The sequence below is a fragment of the Bombina bombina genome, chromosome 2 (genome assembly GCF_027579735.1).
Source record: "Bombina bombina isolate aBomBom1 chromosome 2, aBomBom1.pri, whole genome shotgun sequence".
NCBI lineage: Eukaryota > Metazoa > Chordata > Amphibia > Anura > Bombinatoridae > Bombina > Bombina bombina.
The window spans coordinates 1,354,703,339-1,354,724,710 of NC_069500.1; the positions used below are offsets into that span (position 1 = coordinate 1,354,703,339).

At 42.4% G+C, this 21,372-nt stretch overlaps 1 protein-coding gene across 1 annotated transcript in view; it reads right to left on the reverse strand.

The window, feature by feature from the left end:
• Nucleotides 1-21,372, reverse strand: part of PTCD3 (pentatricopeptide repeat domain 3) — a 108,670-nt gene that overhangs the window by 47,929 nt on the left and 39,369 nt on the right. The window contains exons 17-20 of the mRNA XM_053704266.1: nt 2,194-2,300; nt 1,828-1,906; nt 1,645-1,735; nt 1,310-1,395 (exon numbers count right to left, since the gene is read on the reverse strand). Coding sequence (XP_053560241.1) covers nt 1,310-1,395; nt 1,645-1,735; nt 1,828-1,906; nt 2,194-2,300 — 363 coding nt within the window. The remainder of the gene's footprint in view (nt 1-1,309; nt 1,396-1,644; nt 1,736-1,827; nt 1,907-2,193; nt 2,301-21,372) is intronic.

Genomic DNA, 21,372 nt, shown 5'->3' on the forward strand with positions numbered 1-21,372 from the left:
TCAGAGGAGAATTGCCTGGTATTTCAGGGCTGGACTGACCTAACTTGGTGGGATCAGACTGATATACTTCAGGAAAGTTTTCCTCTGTGAAAAGCACAACTGTGCTAAAAGAGTCTGCTCCTAGCTGGTAACTCGCCATAAAACAAGCCACTGAGCTTTTTGTTCCTGGTAGAGCGCTTCTATCTTGTATGTAGTTTAAAGTGATAGTAAATCCTAGCGTTTGTGAAACACTAGGATTTACCAATGCAACAAATAAAAGGAGACTTTCAGTAATGAAGTAAAAAATACTTTATGCTGAAAGTTCCTTTATTTGTCTGCAGCGTTAGCCATGCTGAGCGTCTCAGGCCGCCCACGGCAGAACGCTATTTATCACTGAGGTAAATTTTAGCCAATAGTGTGCTAGCTATCCGGCATAATGCCAGCTGGCCCGAGCGGCTATTGGCTAAACTCACCTCAGTGATAAAACAGCCATGGGCGGCCTGAGGTGCTCAGTGCGGCGAACGCTACAAACAAAGGAACTTTCAGCATGAAGTATTTGTTATTTGATGAATTGGTAAATCCGAGCATTTCAGAAACGCAAGGATTTACTATCACTTTATAAAGTTATAAATAATGTGGAAGAGAAATGAATAAAGCAAGGCAATGGGAAAAGCCATGGGGAGTTGTAATGTAAGACACTGACATGAGGTACAGCTAAACAAAGTGAAAAAAAGCCTTACTTTTTTAATCCTTATGTTATATAATGAAGTTGTACATTTGATTATAGTTTGGAAACAATTCTTGTTTTTAGAAAAGGAGAAGGGTGGCAACGACAAAAACAGTAAGATTTCAAGTGTGTGCAAAAGGCTGGCCTGAGGTTTAATTAGCCCTAATTTACATAGTCTAATTGTGACTCATGTAACAAAAAGGGACCAATTGTGTTTTTTTGCATAAAGCCATTTATATTGAATCTAACAGGAAGTGCATGCTTATGCTCATTTTGTCCATGGCGTAGAAGCCCACTGGCGAACTAGCACAGCATCTATACATATAAATGTAGGCAGAATTCACATTTTTCTATATAAAAAAAAAAAAAAACCCACACACATTAGGTGCTACAAATAAAAAATGGCTTTGAAAAGTCCCTTCACGGTTTTTATTCAATCAAAGGAAATTCTTGTATTGTACCCAGCTCTCAACAAACAAACCTAACTTTGGCTACATACATGGCATGGCTATGAATATAAAGACAATATGTTGCTGCGCATCAGGTACAAGCCCTCAGCGAGGAAGTCTATTTTAGAACAGTGTGGTGTGCGCACATTCTTACCTCTGGAGCCTGCTTATCCCTGGTCATTATGTTGAGAACCTCCTCCACTAGCTCAACTTTGTTACTGTGACCAATCTGTTTGATATCTAGGAGAATGGAGAGAATAATAAGACTACTGTAGTGGAGTGCAAATCGTATCTAGTAAATGAAGAATCGAAAAGCTGATTTTCTGTATATTTCAGAAATCCATTTAAGTAGACTATGGGTATTGCGTCAATAAACTGTGCTTCAGTGCTAAATCACACAACCACCTGCAGATATTGGTAATAAGTCAGAATTTACTGAAGTCCGCAATGCAACAGTTAAAATGGTCAATAAAATCATGTCACATTTACCTTTCCAAATCTGAGGAATAAGGTCTAACCGGCTGTCCATGTCTAATGCTTGCAGAAGGTCCATCATGCCTCTGGAGTTAGGGTAATATAACTATTGAAAATGGAGAAATAAAAAACACATTAACAGAACCTATTTGTTTTTTATTATATGTTTACTACTGACTGTGTAAAATGAATACTTACAGAAGGAATAAGTTCTCTGTACCACTTCAAGATGGTATCAATGTTCTCCATCATACACAGGAGATTGAAGAACCTGCCACTGTATGCAGAAAGAAACGTGTCTGTCTATTTAAAATGCCAAAATAAAGTCTATGTAGGTTTTCTTTTGTAGTTATAAAAAATAATCTATGTTTAACTCTTGCAGATAGTCGTGTAACCAAGGTGCAATGTATTGCGTGTGTGATGGAGTTAAATCCAAACCTTTTTTTAATAACGACAATTAAAGAACATTTTAGATTTACACTAGAATTTCCCTTTAACAACCTTATAATCATTCTAAATAAAATGAAACTTTATTAAATAAACCCAGTACATTCTACAACTTACTAGTAAGTGCTTTGCAGATAAGGATCTCCCATCAGTCGCCAATTGTCCCCAGTTTGTAGAAGGGCATGCACCCTATATGCTAGTTCAATGTCTTTCTGATCCAGGCACTACATTTAAATAAAAATAAATTTAATCTGCCACTGGAAACATGGTTTGCCAAAGTTTTGTTAATGTGTTGAAATGTGTGCGTTTTGAGGCTGGTCTCCTGTTTAGCATTTGCAACTTTTTCTGTCACATATTAAAGGGATATTGAACATTAAAAGATTGTAATAACAGAATTTATGCTTACCTGATAAATTACTTTCTCCAACGGTGTGTCCGGTCCACGGCGTCATCCTTACTTGTGGGATATTCTCTTCCCCAACAGGAAATGGCAAAGAGTCCCAGCAAAGCTGGCCATATAGTCCCTCCTAGGCTCCGCCCACCCCAGTCATTCGACCGACGGACAGGAGGAAATATATATATATATAGGAGAAACCATATGGTACCGTGGTGACTGTAGTTGGAGAAAATAATTCATTAGACCTGATTAAAAAACCAGGGCGGGCCGTGGACCGGACACACCGTTGGAGAAAGTAATTTATCAGGTAAGCATAAATTCTGTTTTCTCCAACATAGGTGTGTCCGGTCCACGGCGTCATCCTTACTTGTGGGAACCAATACCAAAGCTTTAGGACACGGATGAAGGGAGGGAGCAAATCAGGTTACCTAAACGGAAGGCACCACAGCTTGCAAAACCTTTCTCCCAAAAATAGCCTCCGAAGAAGCAAAAGTATCAAATTTGTAAAATTTGGCAAAAGTGTGCAGTGAAGACCAAGTCGCTGCCTTACATATCTGGTCAACAGAAGCCTCGTTCTTGAAGGCCCATGTGGAAGCCACAGCTCTAGTGGAGTGAGCTGTAATTCTTTCAGGAGGCTGCCGTCCGGCAGTCTCGTAAGCAAATCGGATAATGCTTTTAAGCCAAAAGGAAAGAGAGGTAGAAGTCTCTTTTTGACCTCTCCTTTTACCAGAATAAACGACGAACAAGGAGGATGTTTGTCTGAAATCTTTAGTAGCCTCTAAATAGAACTTTAGAGCACGGACAACGTCCAAATTGTGTAACAAACGTTCCTTCTTTGAAACTGGATTCGGACACAAAGAAGGTACAACTATCTCCTGGTTAATATTTTTGTTAGAAACAACTTTAGGAAGAAAACCAGGCTTAGTACGCAAAACCACCTTATCTGCATGGAACACCAGATAGGGCGGAGAACACTGCAGAGCAGATAACTCTGAAACTCTTCTAGCAGAAGAAATTGCAACCAAAAACAAAACTTTCCAAGATAGTAACTTAATATCTATGGAATGTAAAGGTTCAAATGGAACCCCTTGAAGAACTGAAAGAACTAGATTTAGACTCCAGGGAGGAGTCAAAAGTCTGTAAACAGGCTTAATCCGAACCAAAGCCTGAACAAATGCTTGAACATCTGGCACAGCTGCCAGTCTTTTGTGTAGTAAGACAGATAAAGCAGAGATCTGTCCCTTTAGAGAACTTGCAGATAATCCTTTCTCCAAACCTTCTTGCAGAAAGGAGAGAATCTTAGGAATTTTTATCTTATTCCATGGAAATCCTTTGGATTCACACCAACAGATATATTTTTTCCATATCTTATGGTAAATTTTTCTAGTTACAGGTTTTCTGGCCTGAACCAGAGTATCTATAACAGAATCTGAAAACCCACGCTTTGATAAAATCAAGCGTTCAATCTCCAAGCCGTCAGTTGGAGGGAGACCAGATTTGGATGTTCGAATGGACCCTGAACAAGAAGGTCCTGTCTCAAAGGTAGCTTCCATGGTGGAGCCGATGACATATTCACCAGGTCTGCATACCAAGTCCTGCGTGGCCACGCAGGAGCTATCAAGATCACTGAGGCCCTCTCCTGATTGATCCTGGCTACTAGCCTGGGAATGAGAGGAAACGGTGGGAATACATAAGCTACGTTGAAGGTCCAAGGTGCTACTAGTGCATCTACTAGAGTCGCCTTGGGATCCCTGGATCTGGACCCGTAGCAAGGGACCTTGAAGTTCTGACGAGACGCCATCAGATCCATGTCTGGAATGCCCCATAATTGAATTATTTGGGCAAAGATTTCCGGATGGAGTTCCCACTCCCCCGGATGGAATGTCTGACGACTCAGAAAATCCGCTTCCCAATTTTCCACTCCTGGGATGTGGATCGCAGACAAGTGGCAGGAGTGATCCTCCGCCCATTGAATTATTAAGGTCACTTCTTTCATCGCCAGGGAACTCTTTGTTCCCCCCTGATGATTGATATATGCAACAGTCGTCATGTTGTCTGATTGAAACCTTATGAATTTGGCCTTTGCTAGTTGAGGCCAAGCTCTGAGAGCATTGAATATCGCTCTCAGTTCCAGAATGTTTATCGGGAGAAGAGACTCTTCCCGAGACCATAGTCCCTGAGCTTTCAGGGATTCCCAGACCGTGCCCCAGCCCACCAGACTGGCGTCGGTCGTGACAATGACCCACTCTGGTCTGCGGAAGCTCATTCCCTGGGATAGATTGTCCAGGGTCAGCCACCAACGGAGTGAATCTCTGGTCTTTTGATCTACTTGAATCGTCGGAGACAAGTCTGTATAATCCCCATTCCACTGTCTGAGCATGCACAGTTGTAATGGTCTTAGATGAATTCGTGCAAAAGGAACTATGTCCATTGTTGCAACCATCAATCCTACTACTTCCATGCACTGCGCTATGGAAGGACGAGGAACAGAATGAAGCATTTGACAAGAGCTTAGAAGTTTTGATTTTCTGACCTCTGTCAGAAAAATCCTCATTTCTAAGGAATCTATTATTGTTCCCAAGAAGGGAACTCTTGTTGACGGGGACAGAGAACTTTTTTCTTTGTTCACCTTCCATCCGTGAGATCTGAGAAAGGCTAGAACGATCTCCGTATGAGCCTTTGCTTTTGACAGAGACGACGCTTGTATTAGAATGTCGTCCAAGTAAGGTACTACTGCAATGCCCCTTGGTCATAGAACCGCTAGAAGGGACCCTAGCACCTTTGTGAAAATCCTTGGAGCAGTGGCCAACCCGAATGGGAGGGCCACAAACTGGTAATGCTTGTCCAGAAAAGCGAACCTTAGGAACTGATGTTCCTTGTGGATAGGAATGTGTAGGTACGCATCCTTTAGATCCACGGTAGTCATAAATTGACTTTCCTGGATGGTGGGTAGAATCGTTCGAATGGTTTCCATTTTGAACGATGGTACCCTGAGAAATTTGTTTAGGATCTTCAAATCCAAAATTGGTCTGAACGTTCCCTCCTTTTTGGGAACTACGAACAGATTGGAATAAAATCCCATTCCTTGTTCCTTTATTGGAACTGGGTGTATCACTCCCATTTTTAACAGGTCTTCTACACAATGTAAGAATGCCTGTCTCTTTATTTGGTTTGAGGATAAGTGAGACCTGTGGAACCTTCCCCTTGGGGGTAGTTCCTTGAATTCCAGGAGATAACCTTGAGAAACTATTTCTAGCGCCCAAGGATCCTGAACATCTCTTGCCCAAGCCTGAGCAAAGAGAGAGAGTCTGCCCCCCACTAGATCCGGTCCCGGATCGGGGGCTACTCCTTCATGCTGTTTTGTTAGCAGTGGCAGGCTTCTTGGCCTGCTTACCCTTGTTCCAGCCTTGCATTGGTTTCCAGGCTGGTTTGGGTTGTGAGGTATTACCCTCTTGCTTAGAGGATGCAGAATTAGAGGCTGGTCCGTTTCTGCGAAAAGGACAAAAATTAGGCTTATTTTTAGCCTTAAAAGACCTATCCTGTGGAAGGGCGTGGCCCTTTCCCCCAGTGATGTCTGAAATAATATCTTTCAATTCTGGTCCAAATAAAGTTTTACCCTTGAAAGGGATGTTAAGCAATTTTGTCTTGGATGACACATCCGCTGACCAAGACTTTAGCCAAAGCGCTCTGCGCACCACGATAGCAAACCCTGAATTTTTCGCCGCTAGTCTAGCTAATTGCAAAGCGGCATCTAAAATAAAAGAGTTAGCCAATTTAAGTGCGTTAACTCTGTCCATAACCTCCTCATATGGAGTTTCTCTACTGAGCGACTTTTCTAGTTCCTCGAACCAGAACCACGCTGCCGTAGTGACAGGAACAATGCATGAAATTGGTTGTAGAAGGTAGCCTTGCTGTACAAAAATCTTTTTAAGCAAACCTTCTAATGTTTTATCCATAGGATCTTTGAAAGCACAACTATCTTCATAGGAATAGTAGTGCGTTTGTTTAGAGTAGAAACTGCCCCCTCGACCTTGGGGACTGTCTGCCATAAGTCCTTTCTGGGGTCGACCATAGGAAATAATTTCTTAAATATAGGGGGGGGAACAAAAAGGTATGCCGGGCTTTTCCCACTCCTTATTTACTATGTCCGCCACCCGCTTGGGTATAGGAAAAGCGTCGGGGGGCACCGGAACCTCTAGGAACTTGTCCATCTTGCATAATTTCTCTGGAATGACCAAGTTGTCACAATCATCCAGAGTAGATAACACCTCCTTAAGCAGTGCGCGGAGATGTTCTAATTTAAATTTAAATGTCACAACATCAGGTTCAGCTTGATGAGAAATTTTTCCTGAATCTGAGATTTCTCCATCAGACAAAACCTCCCTCATTGCCCCTTCAGATTGGTGTGAGGGTATGACCGAACAATTATCATCAGCGCCCTCTTGCTCTTCAGTGTTTAAAACAGAGCAATCGCGCTTTCTCTGATAAGTAGGCATTTTGGATAAAAGATTTGCTATGGAGTTATCCATTACAGCCGTTAATTGTTGCATGGTAATAAGCATTGGCGCACTAGATGTACTAGGGGCCTCCTGCGTGGGCAAAACTGGTGTAGACACAGTAGGAGATGATGTAGTATGTTTACTCCCCTCATCTGAGGAATCATCTTGGGCAATATCATTATCTGTGGCAGTACTGTCCTTACTTTGTTTGGACGCTATGGCACAATTATCACATAAATTTAAATGGGGAGACACATTGGCTTTCATACATATAGAACATAGCTTATCTGAAGGTACAGACATGTTAAACAGGCTTAAACTTGTCAACAAAGCACAAAAAACGTTTTAAAATAAAACAGTTACAGTCTCTTTAAATTTCAAACAGAAAACACTTTATTACTGAATATGTGAAAAAGTATGAAGGAATTGTTCAAATTACCAAAATTTCACCACAGTGTCTTAAAGCATTAAAAGTATTGCACACCAAATTTCAGAGCTTTAACCCTTAAAATAACGGAACCGGAGCCGTTTTAAAATTTAACCCCTATACAGTCCCAGCTATAGTCTTTGCCGAGACCCAACCAAGCCCAGAAGGGAATACGATACCAAATGACGCCTTCTAGAAGCTTTTTTAGTGATTCTTAGATCCTCACACATGCATCTGCATGCCCTGCTCTCCAAAAACAACTGCGCAGTAATGGCGCGAAAATGAGGCTCAGTCTATAACTAGAAAGGCCCCCTGACTGAAAAAGGTGTCCAACACAGTGCCTGCCGTTTTATAAACGTTCCCCAATATTATAAATGCCAATTGATAGCCTAAATCTGAATAATATGCCCAAATAAAGCAATCGATTTAGCCCATAAAAATGTCTACCAGTTTTTTTAGCCCTTATAAAGCCCTTTATTCTGTATGTTTGACTAAGAAAATGGCTTACCGGTCCCCATGAGGGGAAATGACAGCCTTCCAGCATTACATGGTCTTGTTAGAAATATGGCTAGTCATACCTTAAGCAGAAAAGTCTGCTAACTGTTTCCCCCAACTGAAGTTACTTCATCTCAACAGTCCTATGTGTTAACAGCAATCGATTTTAGTTACTGTCTGCTAAAATCATCTTCCTCTTACAAACAGAAATCTTCATCCTTTTGTTTCAGAGTAAATAGTACATACCAGCACTATTTTAAAATAACAAACACTTGATAGAAGAATAAAAACTACATTTAAACACCAAAAAACTCTTAACCATCTCCGTGGAGATGTTGCCTGTGCAACGGCAAAGAGAATGACTGGGGTGGGCGGAGCCTAGGAGGGATCATGTGACCAGCTTTGCTGGGACTCTTTGCCATTTCCTGTTGGGGAAGAGAATATCCCACAAGTAAGGATGACGCCGTGGACCGGACACACCAATGTTGGAGAAATAAATGTTTCATGTGTAGTTAAACTTTGCAATATACTCATCAGTCGCCAATTGTCCCCAGTTTGTAGAAGGGTGTGCACCCTATATGCTAGCTCAATGTCTCTGATCCAGACACTACATTTAAATAAAAATGAAATCTGCCACTGGAAATATGGTTTGCCAAAGCTTTGTTAATGTGTTGAAAGGTTTGTGCGTTTTGAGGCTGGTCTCCTGTTTAGCGTTTGCAACTTTTTCTGTCACATATTAAAGGGATATTGAACATTATAAGATTGTAATATAAATGTTTAATGTGTAGTTAAACTTTGCAATATACTCATTTTGTTCCCCCCCTATAATTTATCTCTGAAAATTGTTTTTCCAAATTCCACTCTTTAAAGTAATGGGCACCACCATCTTTAAACTTAAAAGGACATTCCATTCAAAATTTAAATGCACAGATGAATTACATCTTTGAATAGAAACATATTTGCAATATGTTATTGGCAGAAATGATTCTAGTAAAAGTTATCACTGTTTGTGAAGCTTAGCTAGGATACTCAGGGCACCAGCATTTTAAATACTGCAGAAGCTCAGAGCAACAGTGAGGCTTGTATATTATGTCAGCAATTAAACTGGGTTATTAACACATGGTACAAGCATATTAAAAGGGATAGTACACTGTAAAATTGTTTTTATATGAATGTATTTTTAATGACTTGTTATACCAGCTGCAGAGTATACAATGTATGATAAGTTGCATTTTCAGGTTTATTTGTGTGTCTGAAGTAGCTGGTTTTGTGCTTTTAAACCACAGCCTATTACAATGGGTTGGGCTTCAGGTAATATCAGATCTCATTATGTTATCACTGTGTACACAGACTTTCTTCCTTATCTTATATTTGTCTGAAACACCAAAGCTCAATACATAGAGAGAACAATGGAAAAACAGAATTTATGCTTACCTGATAAATTACTTTCTCCAACGGTGTGTCCGGTCCACGGCGTCATCCTTACTTGTGGGATATTCTCTTCCCCAACAGGAAATGGCAAAGAGCCCAGCAAAGCTGGTCACATGACCCCTCCTAGGCTCCGCCTACCCCAGTCATTCGACCGACGGACAGGAGGAAATATGCATAGGAGAAACCATATGATACCGTGGTGACTGTAGTTAGAGAAAATAATTCATCAGACCTGATTAAAAAAACTAGGGCGGGCCGTGGACCGGACACACCGTTGGAGAAAGTAATTTATCAGGTAAACATAAATTCTGTTTTCTCCAACATAGGTGTGTCCGGTCCACGGCGTCATCCTTACTTGTGGGAACCAATACCAAAGCTTTAGGACACGGATGAAGGGAGGGAGCAAATCAGGTCACCTAAACGGAAGGCACCACAGCTTGCAAAACCTTTCTCCCAAAAATAGCCTCCGAAGAAGCAAAAGTATCAAATTTGTAAAATTTGGCAAAAGTGTGCAGTGAAGACCAAGTCGCTGCCTTACATATCTGGTCAACAGAAGCCTCGTTCTTGAAGGCCCATGTGGAAGCCACAGCCCTAGTGGAGTGAGCTGTGATTCTTTCAGGAGGCTGCCGTCCGGCAGTCTCATAAGCCAATCGGATAATGCTTTTAAGCCAAAAAGAAAGAGGTAGAAGTTGCTTTTTGACCTCTCCTTTTACCAGAATAAACAACAAACAAAGAAGATGTTTGTCTGAAATCTTTAGTAGCCTCTAAATAGAATTTTAGAGCACAGACTACGTCCAAATTGTGTAACAAACGTTCCTTCTTTGAAACTGGATTCGGACACAAAGAAGGTACAACTATCTCCTGGTTAATATTTTTGTTGGAAACAACTTTCGGAAGAAAACCAGGCTTAGTACGCAAAACCACCTTATCTGCATGGAACACCAGATAGGGCGGAGAACACTGCAGAGCAGATAACTCAGAAACTCTTCTAGCAGAAGAAATTGCAACCAAAAACAAAACTTTCCAAGATAATAACTTAATATCTACGGAATGTAAGGGTTCAAACGGAACCCCTTGAAGAACTAGATTTAGACTCCAGGGAGGAGTCAAAGGTCTGTAAACAGGCTTGATTCTAACCAGAGCCTGAACAAATGCTTGAACATCTGGCACAGCTGCCAGTCTTTTGTGTAGTAAGACCGATAAAGCAGAGATCTGTCCCTTCAGAGAACTTGCAGATAATCCTTTCTCCAAACCTTCTTGTAGAAAGGATAGAATCTTAGGAATTTTTATCTTGTTCCATGGGAATCCTTTAGATTCACACCAACAGATATATTTTTTCCATATTTTATGGTAAATTTTTCTAGTTACAGGCTTTCTAGCCTGAATCATAGTATCTATTACAGAATCTGAAAACCCACGCTTTGATAAAATCAAGCGTTCAATCTCCAAGCCGTCAGTTGGAGGGAGACCAGATTCGGATGTTCGAATGGACCCTGAACAAGAAGGTCCTGTCTCAAAGGTAGCTTCCATGGTGGAGCCGATGACATATTCACCAGGTCTGCATACCAAGTCCTGCGTGGCCACGCAGGAGCTATCAAGATCACCGAAGCCCTCTCCTGATTGATCCTGGCTACCAGCCTGGGAATGAGAGGAAATGGTGGGAACACATAAGCTAGGTTGAAGGTCCAAGGCGCTACTAGTGCATCCACTAGAGTCGCCTTGGGATCCCTGGATCTGGACCCGTAGCAAGGAACCTTGAAGTTCTGACGAGACGCCATCAGATCCATGTCTGGAATGCCCCATAATTGAGTTATTTGGGCAAAGATTTCCGGATGGAGTTCCCACTCCCCCGGATGGAAAGTCTGACGACTCAGAAAATCCGCTTCCCAATTTTCCACTCCTGGGATGTGGATTGCAGACAAGTGGCAGGAGTGATCCTCCGCCCATTGAATTATTTTGGTCACTTCTTCCATCACCAGGGAACTCCGTGTTCCCCCCTGATGATTGATATATGCAACAGTCGTCATGTTGTCTGATTGAAACCGTATGAATTTGGCCTTTGCTAGTTGAGGCCAAGCTTTGAGAGCATTGAATATCGCTCTCAGTTCCAGAATGTTTATCGGGAGAAGAGATTCTTCCCGAGACCATAGGCCCTGAGCTTTCAGGGGTTCCCAGACCGCGCCCCAGCCCACCAGACTGGCGTCGGTCGTGACAATGACCCACTCTGGTCTGCGGAAGCTCATTCCCTGTGACAGATTGTCCAGGGTCAGCCACCATCGGAGTGAATCTCTGGTCTTTTGATCTACTTGAATCGTCGGAGACAAGTCTGTATAATCCCCATTCCACTGTGAGCATGCACAGTTGTAATGGTCTTAGATGAATTCGTGCAAAAGGAACTATGTCCATTGCTGCAACCATCAATCCTATTACTTCCATGCACTGCGCTATGGAAGGACGAAGAACGGAATGAAGTACTTGACAAGAGCTTAGAAGTTTTGATTTTCTGACCTCTGTCAGAAAAATCCTCATTTCTAAGGAATCTATTATTGTTCCCAAGAAGGGAACTCTTGTTGACGGGGACAGAACTTTCTTTGTTCACCTTCCATCCGTGAGATCTGAGAAAGGCTAGGACAATGTCCGTATGAGCCTTTGCTTTTGACAGAGACGACGCTTGAATCAGGATGTCGTCCAAGTAAGGTACCACTGCAATGCCCCTTGGTCTTAGAACCGCTAGAAGGGACCCTAGTACCTTTGTGAAAATTCTCGGAGCAGTGGCTAATCCGAATGGAAGTGCCACAAACTGGTAATGCTTGTCCAGAAAGGCGAACCTTAGGAACGGATAATGTTCCTTGTGGATAGGAATATGTAGGTACGCATCCTTTAAATCCACCGTGGTCATAAATTGACCTTCCTGGATGGTGGGAAGGATCGTTCGAATGGTTTCCATTTTGAACGATGGAACCCTGAGAAATTTGTTTAGGATCTTGAGATCTAAAATTGGTCTGAATGTTCCCTCTTTTTTGGGAACTATGAACAGGTTGGAGTAAAAACCCCATCCCTTGTTCTCCTATTGGAACTGGATGAATTACTCCCATCTTTAACAGGTCTTCTACACAATGTAAGAATGCCTGTCTTTTTATTTGGTTTGAAGATAATTGAGACCTGTGGAACCTTCCCCTTGGGGGTAGATCCTTGAATTCCAGGAGATAACCTTGAGAAACTATTTCTAGTGCCCAAGGATCCTGAACATCTCTTGCCCAAGCCTGAGCGAAGAGAGAAAGTCTGCCTCCCACCAGATCCGGTCCCGGATCGGGGGCCATCCCTTCATGCTGTTTTGGTAGCAGTGGCAGGCTTCTTGGCCTGCTTACCCTTGTTCCAGCCTTGCATCGGTCTCCAGGCTGGTTTGGGTTGTGAAGTATTACCCTCTTGCTTAGAGGATGTAGAATTAGAGGCTGGTCCGTTTCTGCGAAAGGGACGAAAATTAGGCTTATTTTTAGCCTTAAAAGACCTATCCTGAGGGAGGGCGTGGCCCTTTCCCCCGGTGATGTCTGAAATAATCTCTTTCAAATCAGGACCAAACAGTGTTTTACCCTTGAAAGGGATGTTAAGCAATTTTGTCTTGGAAGACACATCCGCTGACCAAGACTTTAGCCAAAGCGCTCTGCGCGCCACGATAGCAAACCCTGAATTTTTCGCCGCTAATCTAGCTAATTGCAAAGCGGCATCTAAAATAAAAGAGTTAGCCAATTTAAGTGCTTGAACTCTGTCCATAACCTCCTCATACGAGGATTCTTTATTGAGCGACTTTTCTAGTTCTTCGAACCAGAAACACGCTGCCGTAGTGACAGGAACAATGCATGAAATTGGTTGTAGAAGGTAACCTTGCTGAACAAACATCTTTTTAAGCAAACCCTCTAATTTTTTATCCATAGGATCTTTGAAAGCACAACTATCTTCTATAGGGATAGTAGTGCGTTTGTTTAGAGTAGAAACCGCCCCCTCGACCTTGGGGACTGTCTGCCATAAGTCCTTTCTGGGGTCGACTATAGGAAATAATTTCTTAAATATAGGGGGAGGAACAAAAAGGTATGCCGGGCCTTTCCCACTCCTTATTTACTATGTCCGCCACCCGCTTGGGTATAGGAAAAGCATCGGGGGGCACCGGAACCTCTAGGAACTTGTCCATCTTACATAATTTCTCTGGAATGACCAAATTGTCACAATCATCCAGAGTAGATAATACCTCCTTAAGCAGTGCGCGGAGATGTTCTAATTTAAATTTAAATGTTACAACATCAGGTTCAGCTTGTTGAGAAATTTTTCCTGAATCTGAAATTTCTCCCTCAGACAAAACCTCCCTCCTGGCCCCTTCAGATTGGTGTGAGGGTATGTCAGAACAGTTATCATCAGCGTCCTCTTGCTCCTCAGTGTTTAAAACAGAGCAATCGCGCTTTCTCTGATAAGTAGGCATTTTGGATAAAATGTTTGCAATAGAATTATCCATTACGGCCGTTAATTGTTGCATGGTAATAAGTATTGGCGCACTAGATGTACTAGGGGCCTCTTGTGTGGGCAAAACTGGTGTAGACACAGAAGGGGATGATGCAGTATCATGCTTACTCCCCTCATTTGAGGAATCATCTTGGGCAATATCATTATCTGTGGCATCATTGTCCCTACTTTGTTTGGACACTATGGCACAATTATCACAAATTTAAATGGGGAGAAACCTTAGTTTTCATACATATAGAACATAGCTTATCTGATGGTACAGACATGTTAAACAGGCTTAAACTTGTCAACAAGGCACAAAAACATAATTTATGCTTACCTGATAAATTCCTTTCTTCTGTAGTGTGATCAGTCCACGGGTCATCATTACTTCTGGGATATTACTCCTCCCCAACAGGAAGTGCAAGAGGATTCACCCAGCAGAGCTGCATATAGCTCCTCCCCTCTACGTCACTCCCAGTCATTCGACCAAGGACCAACGAAAAAGGAAAAGCCAAGGGTGAAGTGGTGACTGGAGTATAAATTAAAAAATATTTACCTGCCTTAAAAACAGGGCGGGCCGTGGACTGATCACACTACAGAAGAAAGGAATTTATCAGGTAAGCATAAATTATGTTTTCTTCTGTTAAGTGTGATCAGTCCACGGGTCATTACTTCTGGGATACCAATACCAAAGCAAAAGTACACGGATGACGGGAGGGATAGGCAGGCTCTTTATACAGAAGGAACCACTGCCTGAAGAACCTTTCTCCCAAAAATAGCCTCCGATGAAGCAAAAGTGTCAAATTTGTAAAATTTGGAAAAAGTATGAAGCGAAGACCAAGTTGCAGCCTTGCAAATCTGTTCAACAGAGGCCTCATTCTTGAAGGCCCAAGTGGAAGCCACAGCTCTAGTAGAATGAGCTGTAATTCTTTCAGGAGGCTGCTGTCCAGCAGTCTCATAAGCTAAACGAATTATGCTACGAAGCCAAAAAGAAAGAAAGGTAGCGGAAGCTTTTTGACCTCTCCTCTGCCCAGAGTAAAATGACAGAGAAGACGTTTGTCGAAATTCCTTAGTTGCCTGTAAGTAAAATTTTAGAGCACGGACTACATCCAGGTTGTGCAGTAGACGTTCCTTCTTTGAAGGATTTGGGCATAAAGAAGGAACAACAATCTCTTGATTGATATTCCTGTTAGTAACTACCTTAGGTAAGAACCCAGGTTTAGTACGCAGGACTACCTTATCCGAATGAAAAATCAAATAAGGAGAATCACAATGTAAGGCTGATAATTCAGAGACTCTTCGAGCCGAGGAAATAGCCATTAAAAATAGAACTTTCCAAGATAACAACTTTATATCAATGGAATGAAGGGGTTCAAACGGAACGCCCTGTAAAACATTAAGAACAAGGTTTAAACTCCATGGTGGAGCAACAGTTTTAAACACAGGCTTAATTCTGGCCAAAGCCTGACAAAAAGCCTGGACGTCAGGAACTTCTGACAGACGTTTGTGTAACAGAATGGACAGAGCTGAGATCTGTCCCTTTAATGAACTAGCAGATAAACCCTTTTCTAAACCTTCTTGTAGAAAAGACAATATCCTAGGAATCCTAACCTTACTCCAAGAGTAACCTTTGGATTCACACCAATATAGGTATTTACGCCATATCTTATGGTAAATCTTTCTGGTAACAGGTTTCCTAGCCTGTATTAAGGTATCAATAACTGACTCAGAAAATCCACGTCTTGATAAAATCAAGCGTTCAATTTCCAAGCAGTCAGCTTCAGAGAAGTTAGATTTTGATGTTTGAAGGGACCCTGTATCAGAAGGTCCTGTTTCAGAGGTAGAGACCAAGGTGGACAGGATGACATGTCCACCAGGTCTGCATACCAAGTCCTGCGTGGCCACGCAGGTGCTATTAGAATCACTGATGCTCTCTCTTGTTTGATTCTGGCAATCAATCGAGGAAGCAACGGGAAGGGTGGAAACACGTAAGCCATCCTGAAGTCCCAAGGTGCTGTCAGAGCATCTATCAGGACTGCTCCTGGATCCCTGGATCTGGACCCGTAACGAGGAAGCTTGGCGTTCTGTCGAGACGCCATGAGATCTATCTCTGGTTTGCCCCAACGTCGAAGTATTTGGGCAAAGACCTCCGGATGAAGTTCCCACTCCCCCGGATGAAAAGTCTGACGACTTAAGAAATCCGCCTCCCAGTTCTCCACTCCCGGGATGTGGATTGCTGACAGGTGGCAAGAGTGAGACTCTGCCCAGCAAATTATCTTTGATACTTCCATCATAGCTAGGGAGCTTCTTGTCCCTCCCTGATGGTTGATGTAAGCTACAGTCGTGATGTTGTCCGACTGAAACCTGATGAACCCCCGAGTTGTCAACAGGGGCCAAGCCAGGAGGGCATTGAGAACTGCTCTCAATTCCAGAATGTTTATTGGCAGGAGACTCTCCTCCTGACTCCATTGTCCCTGAGCCTTCAGAGAATTCCAGACGGCACCCCAACCTAGAAGGCTGGCGTCTGTTGTTACAATTGTCCAGTCTGGTCTGCTGAATGGCATCCCCCTGGACAGATGTGGCCGAGAAAGCCACCACAGAAGAGAATTTCTGGTCTCTTGATCCAGATTCAGAGAAGGGGATAAGTCTGAGTAATCCCCATTCCACTGACTTAGCATGCACAGTTGCAGTGGTCTGAGGTGTAAGCGTGCAAAGGGTACTATGTCCATTGCCGCTACCATTAAGCCGATTACCTCCATGCATTGAGCCACTGACGGGTGTTGAATGGAATGAAGGGTGCGGCAAGCACTTTGAAGTCTTGTTAGCCTGTCCTCTGTCAGGTAAATCTTCATTTCTACAGAATCTATAAGAGTCCCCAGGAAGGGAACTCTTGTGAGTGGAACGAGTGAACTTTTCTTTTCGTTCACCTTCCATCCATGTGACCTTAGAAATGCCAGCACTAACTCTGTATGAGACTTGGCAGTTTGAAAGCTTGAAGCTTGTATCAGAATGTCGTCTAGGTATGGAGCTACCGAGATTCCCCGCGGTCTTAGTACCGCCAGAAGAGCACCCAGAACCTTTGTGAAGATTCTTGGAGCTGTAGCCAATCCGAATGGAAGAGCCACAAACTGGTAATGCCTGTCTAGGAAGGCAAACCTTAGGTACCGATAATGATCTTTGTGAATCGGTATGTGAAGGTAAGCATCTTTTAAATCTACAGTGGTCATGTATTGACCCTCTTGGATCATAGGTAAAATTGTCCGAATAGTCTCCATCTTGAACGATGGAACTCTTAGAAATTTGTTTAGGATCTTTAAGTCCAGGATTGGTCTGAAAGTTCCCTCTTTTTTGGGAACCACAAACAGATTTGAGTAAAACCCCTGTCCCTGTTCCGATCGTGGAACTGGATGGATTACTCCCATTAACAAGAGCTCTTGTACGCAGCGTAGAAACGCCTCTTTCTTTGTCTGGATTGTTGACAATCTTGACAGATGAAATCTCTCTCTTGGAGGAGAGTATTTGAAGTCCAGAAGGTATCCCTGAGATATCTCTAGCGCCCAGGGATCCTGAACATCTCTTGCCCAAGCCTGGGCGAAGAGAGAAAGTCTGCCCCCCACTAGATCCGATCCCGGATCGGGGGCCCTCAATTCATGCTGTTTTAGGGGCAGCAGCAGGTTTCCTAGTCTGCTTGCCCTTGTTCCAGGACTGGTTAGGTTTCCAGCCTTGTCTGTAGCGAGCAACAGCTCCTTCCTGTTTTGGTGCAGAGGAAGTTGATGCTGCTCCTGCTTTGAAATTACGTAAGGAACGAAAATTAGACTGTCTAGTCTTGGCTTTGTCCTGAGGCAGGGCATGGCCTTTACCTCCTGTAATGTCAGCGATAATCTCTTTCAACCCGGGCCCGAATAAGGTCTGCCCTTTGAAAGGTATATTAAGCAATTTAGACTTAGAAGTAACATCAGCTGACCAGGATTTTAGCCACAGCGCCCTGCGTGCCTGAATGGCGAATCCTGAATTCTTCGCCGTAAGTTTAGTAAGATGTACTACGGCCTCCGAAATGAATGAATTAGCTAGTTTAAGGACTCTAAGCCTGTCCGTAATGTCGTCCAGAGTAGCTGAACCAATGTTCTCTTCCAGAGACTCAATCCAGAATGCCGCTGCAGCCATGATCGGCGCAATGCATGCAAGGGGTTGCAATATAAAACCTTGTTGAACAAACATTTTCTTAAGGTAACCCTCTAACTTTTTATCCATTGGATCTGAAAAAGCACAGCTATCCTCCACCGGGATAGTGGTACGCTTAGCTAAGGTAGAAACTGCTCCCTCCACCTTAGGGACCGTTTGCCATAAGTCCCTTGTGGTGGCGTCTATTGGAAACATTTTTCTAAATATCGGAGGGGGTGAGAACGGCACACCGGGTCTATCCCACTCCTTAGTAACAATTTCAGTAAGTCTCTTCTTAGGTATAGGAAAAACCTCAGTACTCGTCGGTACCGCAAAATATTTATCCAACCTACACATTTTCTCTGGTATTGCAACTGTGTTACAATCATTCAGAGCCGCTAACACCTCCCCTAGTAATACACGGAGGTTTTCCAGTTTAAATTTAAAATTTGAAATATCTGAATCCAGTCTGTTTGGATCAGAACCGTCACCCACAGAATGAAGTTCTCCGTCCTCATGTTCTGCCACCTGTGACGCAGTGTCTGACATGGCCCTAATATTATCAGCGCACTCTGTTCTCACCCCAGAGTGATCACGCTTACCTCTTAGTTCTGGTAATTTAGCCAAAACCTCAGTCATAACAGTAGCCATATCCTGTAATGTGATTTGTAATGGCCGCCCAGATGTACTCGGCGCTACAATATCACGCACCTCCCTCTGAGCGGGAGATGTAGGTACTGACACGTGAGGCGAGTTAGTCGGCATAACTCTCCCCTCGTTGTTTGGTGAAATTTGTTCAATTTGTACAGATTGACTTTTATTTAAAGTAGCATCAATACAGTTAGTACATAAATTTCTATTGGGCTCCACTTTGGCATTGCAACAAATGACACAGGTATCATCCTCTGAATCAGACATGTTTAACACACTAGCAAATAAACTTGCAACTTGGAAATACAATTCAATTAGAATATTAAAACGTACTGTGCCTTTAAGAAGCACAGAAGATCTATGACAGTTGAAAATTAATAAATTGAAACAGTTATAGCCTCAATCCTTGTAAACAACACAACTTTAGCAAAGGTTTAATCCCATTAGCAAAGATAACAAATTCTGAAAGCAGGAAACAAATTACAGAATAAACGTTTTTTATCTCAGTCAAACTATAATTCTCACAGCTCTGCTGAGAGAAATTACCTCCCTCAAAATAAGTTTTGAAGACCCCTGAGCTCTGTAGAGATGAACCGGATCATGCAGGGAATACAATGAGTTGCTGACTGAAATATTTGATGCATAGTAAAAGCGCCAAAAACGGCCCCTCCCCCTCACACACAGCAGTGAGGGAGAACAGAAACTGTCAGAAAAACAGATTAAGCAACTGCCAAGTGGAAAAATAGTGCCCAAACATTTATTCACACAGTACCTCAGCAAATGAAAACGATTTTACATTCCAGCAAAAACGTTAAACATAATCTCTAGTTATTAAACAGCTTTATGTATTTCTTACAGTGTAATTCTAGTGAAGTACCATTCCCCAGAATACTGAAGTGTAAAGTATACATACATGACATTATATCGGTATGGCAGGATTTTCTCATCAATTCCATTGTCAGAAAATAAAAACTGCTACATACCTCTATGCAGATTCATCTGCCCGCTGTCCCCTGATCTGAAGTTTACCTCACTCCTCAGATGGCCGAGAACAGCAATATGATCTTAACTACTCCGGCTAAAATCATAGCAAAACTCTGGTAGATTCTTCTTCAAACTCTGCCAGAGAGGTAATAACACACTCCGGTGCTATTTTAAAATAACAAACTTTTGATTGAAGATATAAAAGTATAATCACCATAGTCCTCTCACACATCCTATCTAGTCGTTGGGTGCAAGAGAATGACTGGGAGTGACGTAGAGGGGAGGAGCTATATGCAGCTCTGCTGGGTGAATCCTCTTGCACTTCCTGTTGGGGAGGAGTAATATCCCAGAAGTAATGATGACCCGTGGACTGATCACACTTAACAGAAGAAAAACGTTTTAAAAAAAAACCGTTACTGTCACTTTAAATTTTAAACTGAACACACTTTATTACTGAGTATGTGAAAAAGTATGAAGGAATTGTTCAAAATTCACCAAAATTTCACCACAGTGTCTTAAAGCCTTAAAAGTATTGCACACCAAATTTGAAAGCTTTAACCCTTAAAATAACGGAACCGGAGCCGTTTTTACATTTAACCCCTATACAGTCCCAGTTATCAGCTTTGCTGAGACCCAACCAAGCCCAGAGGGGAATACAATACCAAATGACGCCTTCTATAAGCTTTTTCAGTGGTTCTTAGCTCCTCACACATGCATCTGCATGCCTTGCTCTCCAAAAACAACTGCGCATTAGTGGCGCGAAAATGAGGCTCTGCCTATGACTAGAAAAGGCCCCCATCTGAAAAAGGTGTCCAATACAGTGCCTGCTGTTTTTTAAAACAATCCCCAAGATTATAATAATTATTAAGAGTTATAATCTGCAAAATATGCTTAGCAAAGTAATCGTTTTAGCCCAGAAAAATGTCTACCAGTCTTTTAAGCCCTTATGAAGCCCTTTATTCTTTTACTTAATCTAAGAAAATGGCTTACCGGTCCCCATAGGGGAAATGACAGCCTTCCAGCATTACACAGTCTTGTTAGAAATGTGGCCAGTCATACCTCAAGCAGAAAAGTCTGCCAACTGTTTCCCCCAACTGAAGTTACTTCATCTCAACAGTCCTGTGTGGAAACAGCAATCGATTTTAGTAACGTTTGCTAAAATCATCTTCCTCTTACAAACAGAAATCTTCATCTCTTTTCTGTTTCAGAGTAAATAGTACATACCAGCACTATTTTAAAATAACAAACACTTGATAGAAGAATAAAAACTACATTTAAACACCAAAAAACTCTTAACCATCTCCGTGGAGATGTTGCCTGTGCAACGGCAAAGAGAATGACTGGGGTAGGCGGAGCCTAGGAGGGATCATGTGACCAGCTTTGCTGGGCTCTTTGCCATTTCCTGTTGGGGAAGAGAATATCCCACAAGTAAGGATGACGCCGTGGACCGGACACACCTATGTTGGAGAAATCATCATTTTATTACTTAACTATCCTGCACCCCACTGGGAGTGTAATCTCTTCTTCTGGCTTTATTTACTTAGGCTATTCAATAGAATATACTCCAGTATAGAAACTTTCAGTATAGGTTGGGATATCGCAGGCTAAATCAGCTATTTCAAATGCCAAAATAGGGGTAAAGATGCTACTTGTAAACAACTTAAAACACTAGCAGGTAAAATTAATAATTGGGAACAATTTAAAGGGGAGAACATTTTTGGCTGAACTGTCCCCTTTAAGCTTTGTAAGTTAGTGCT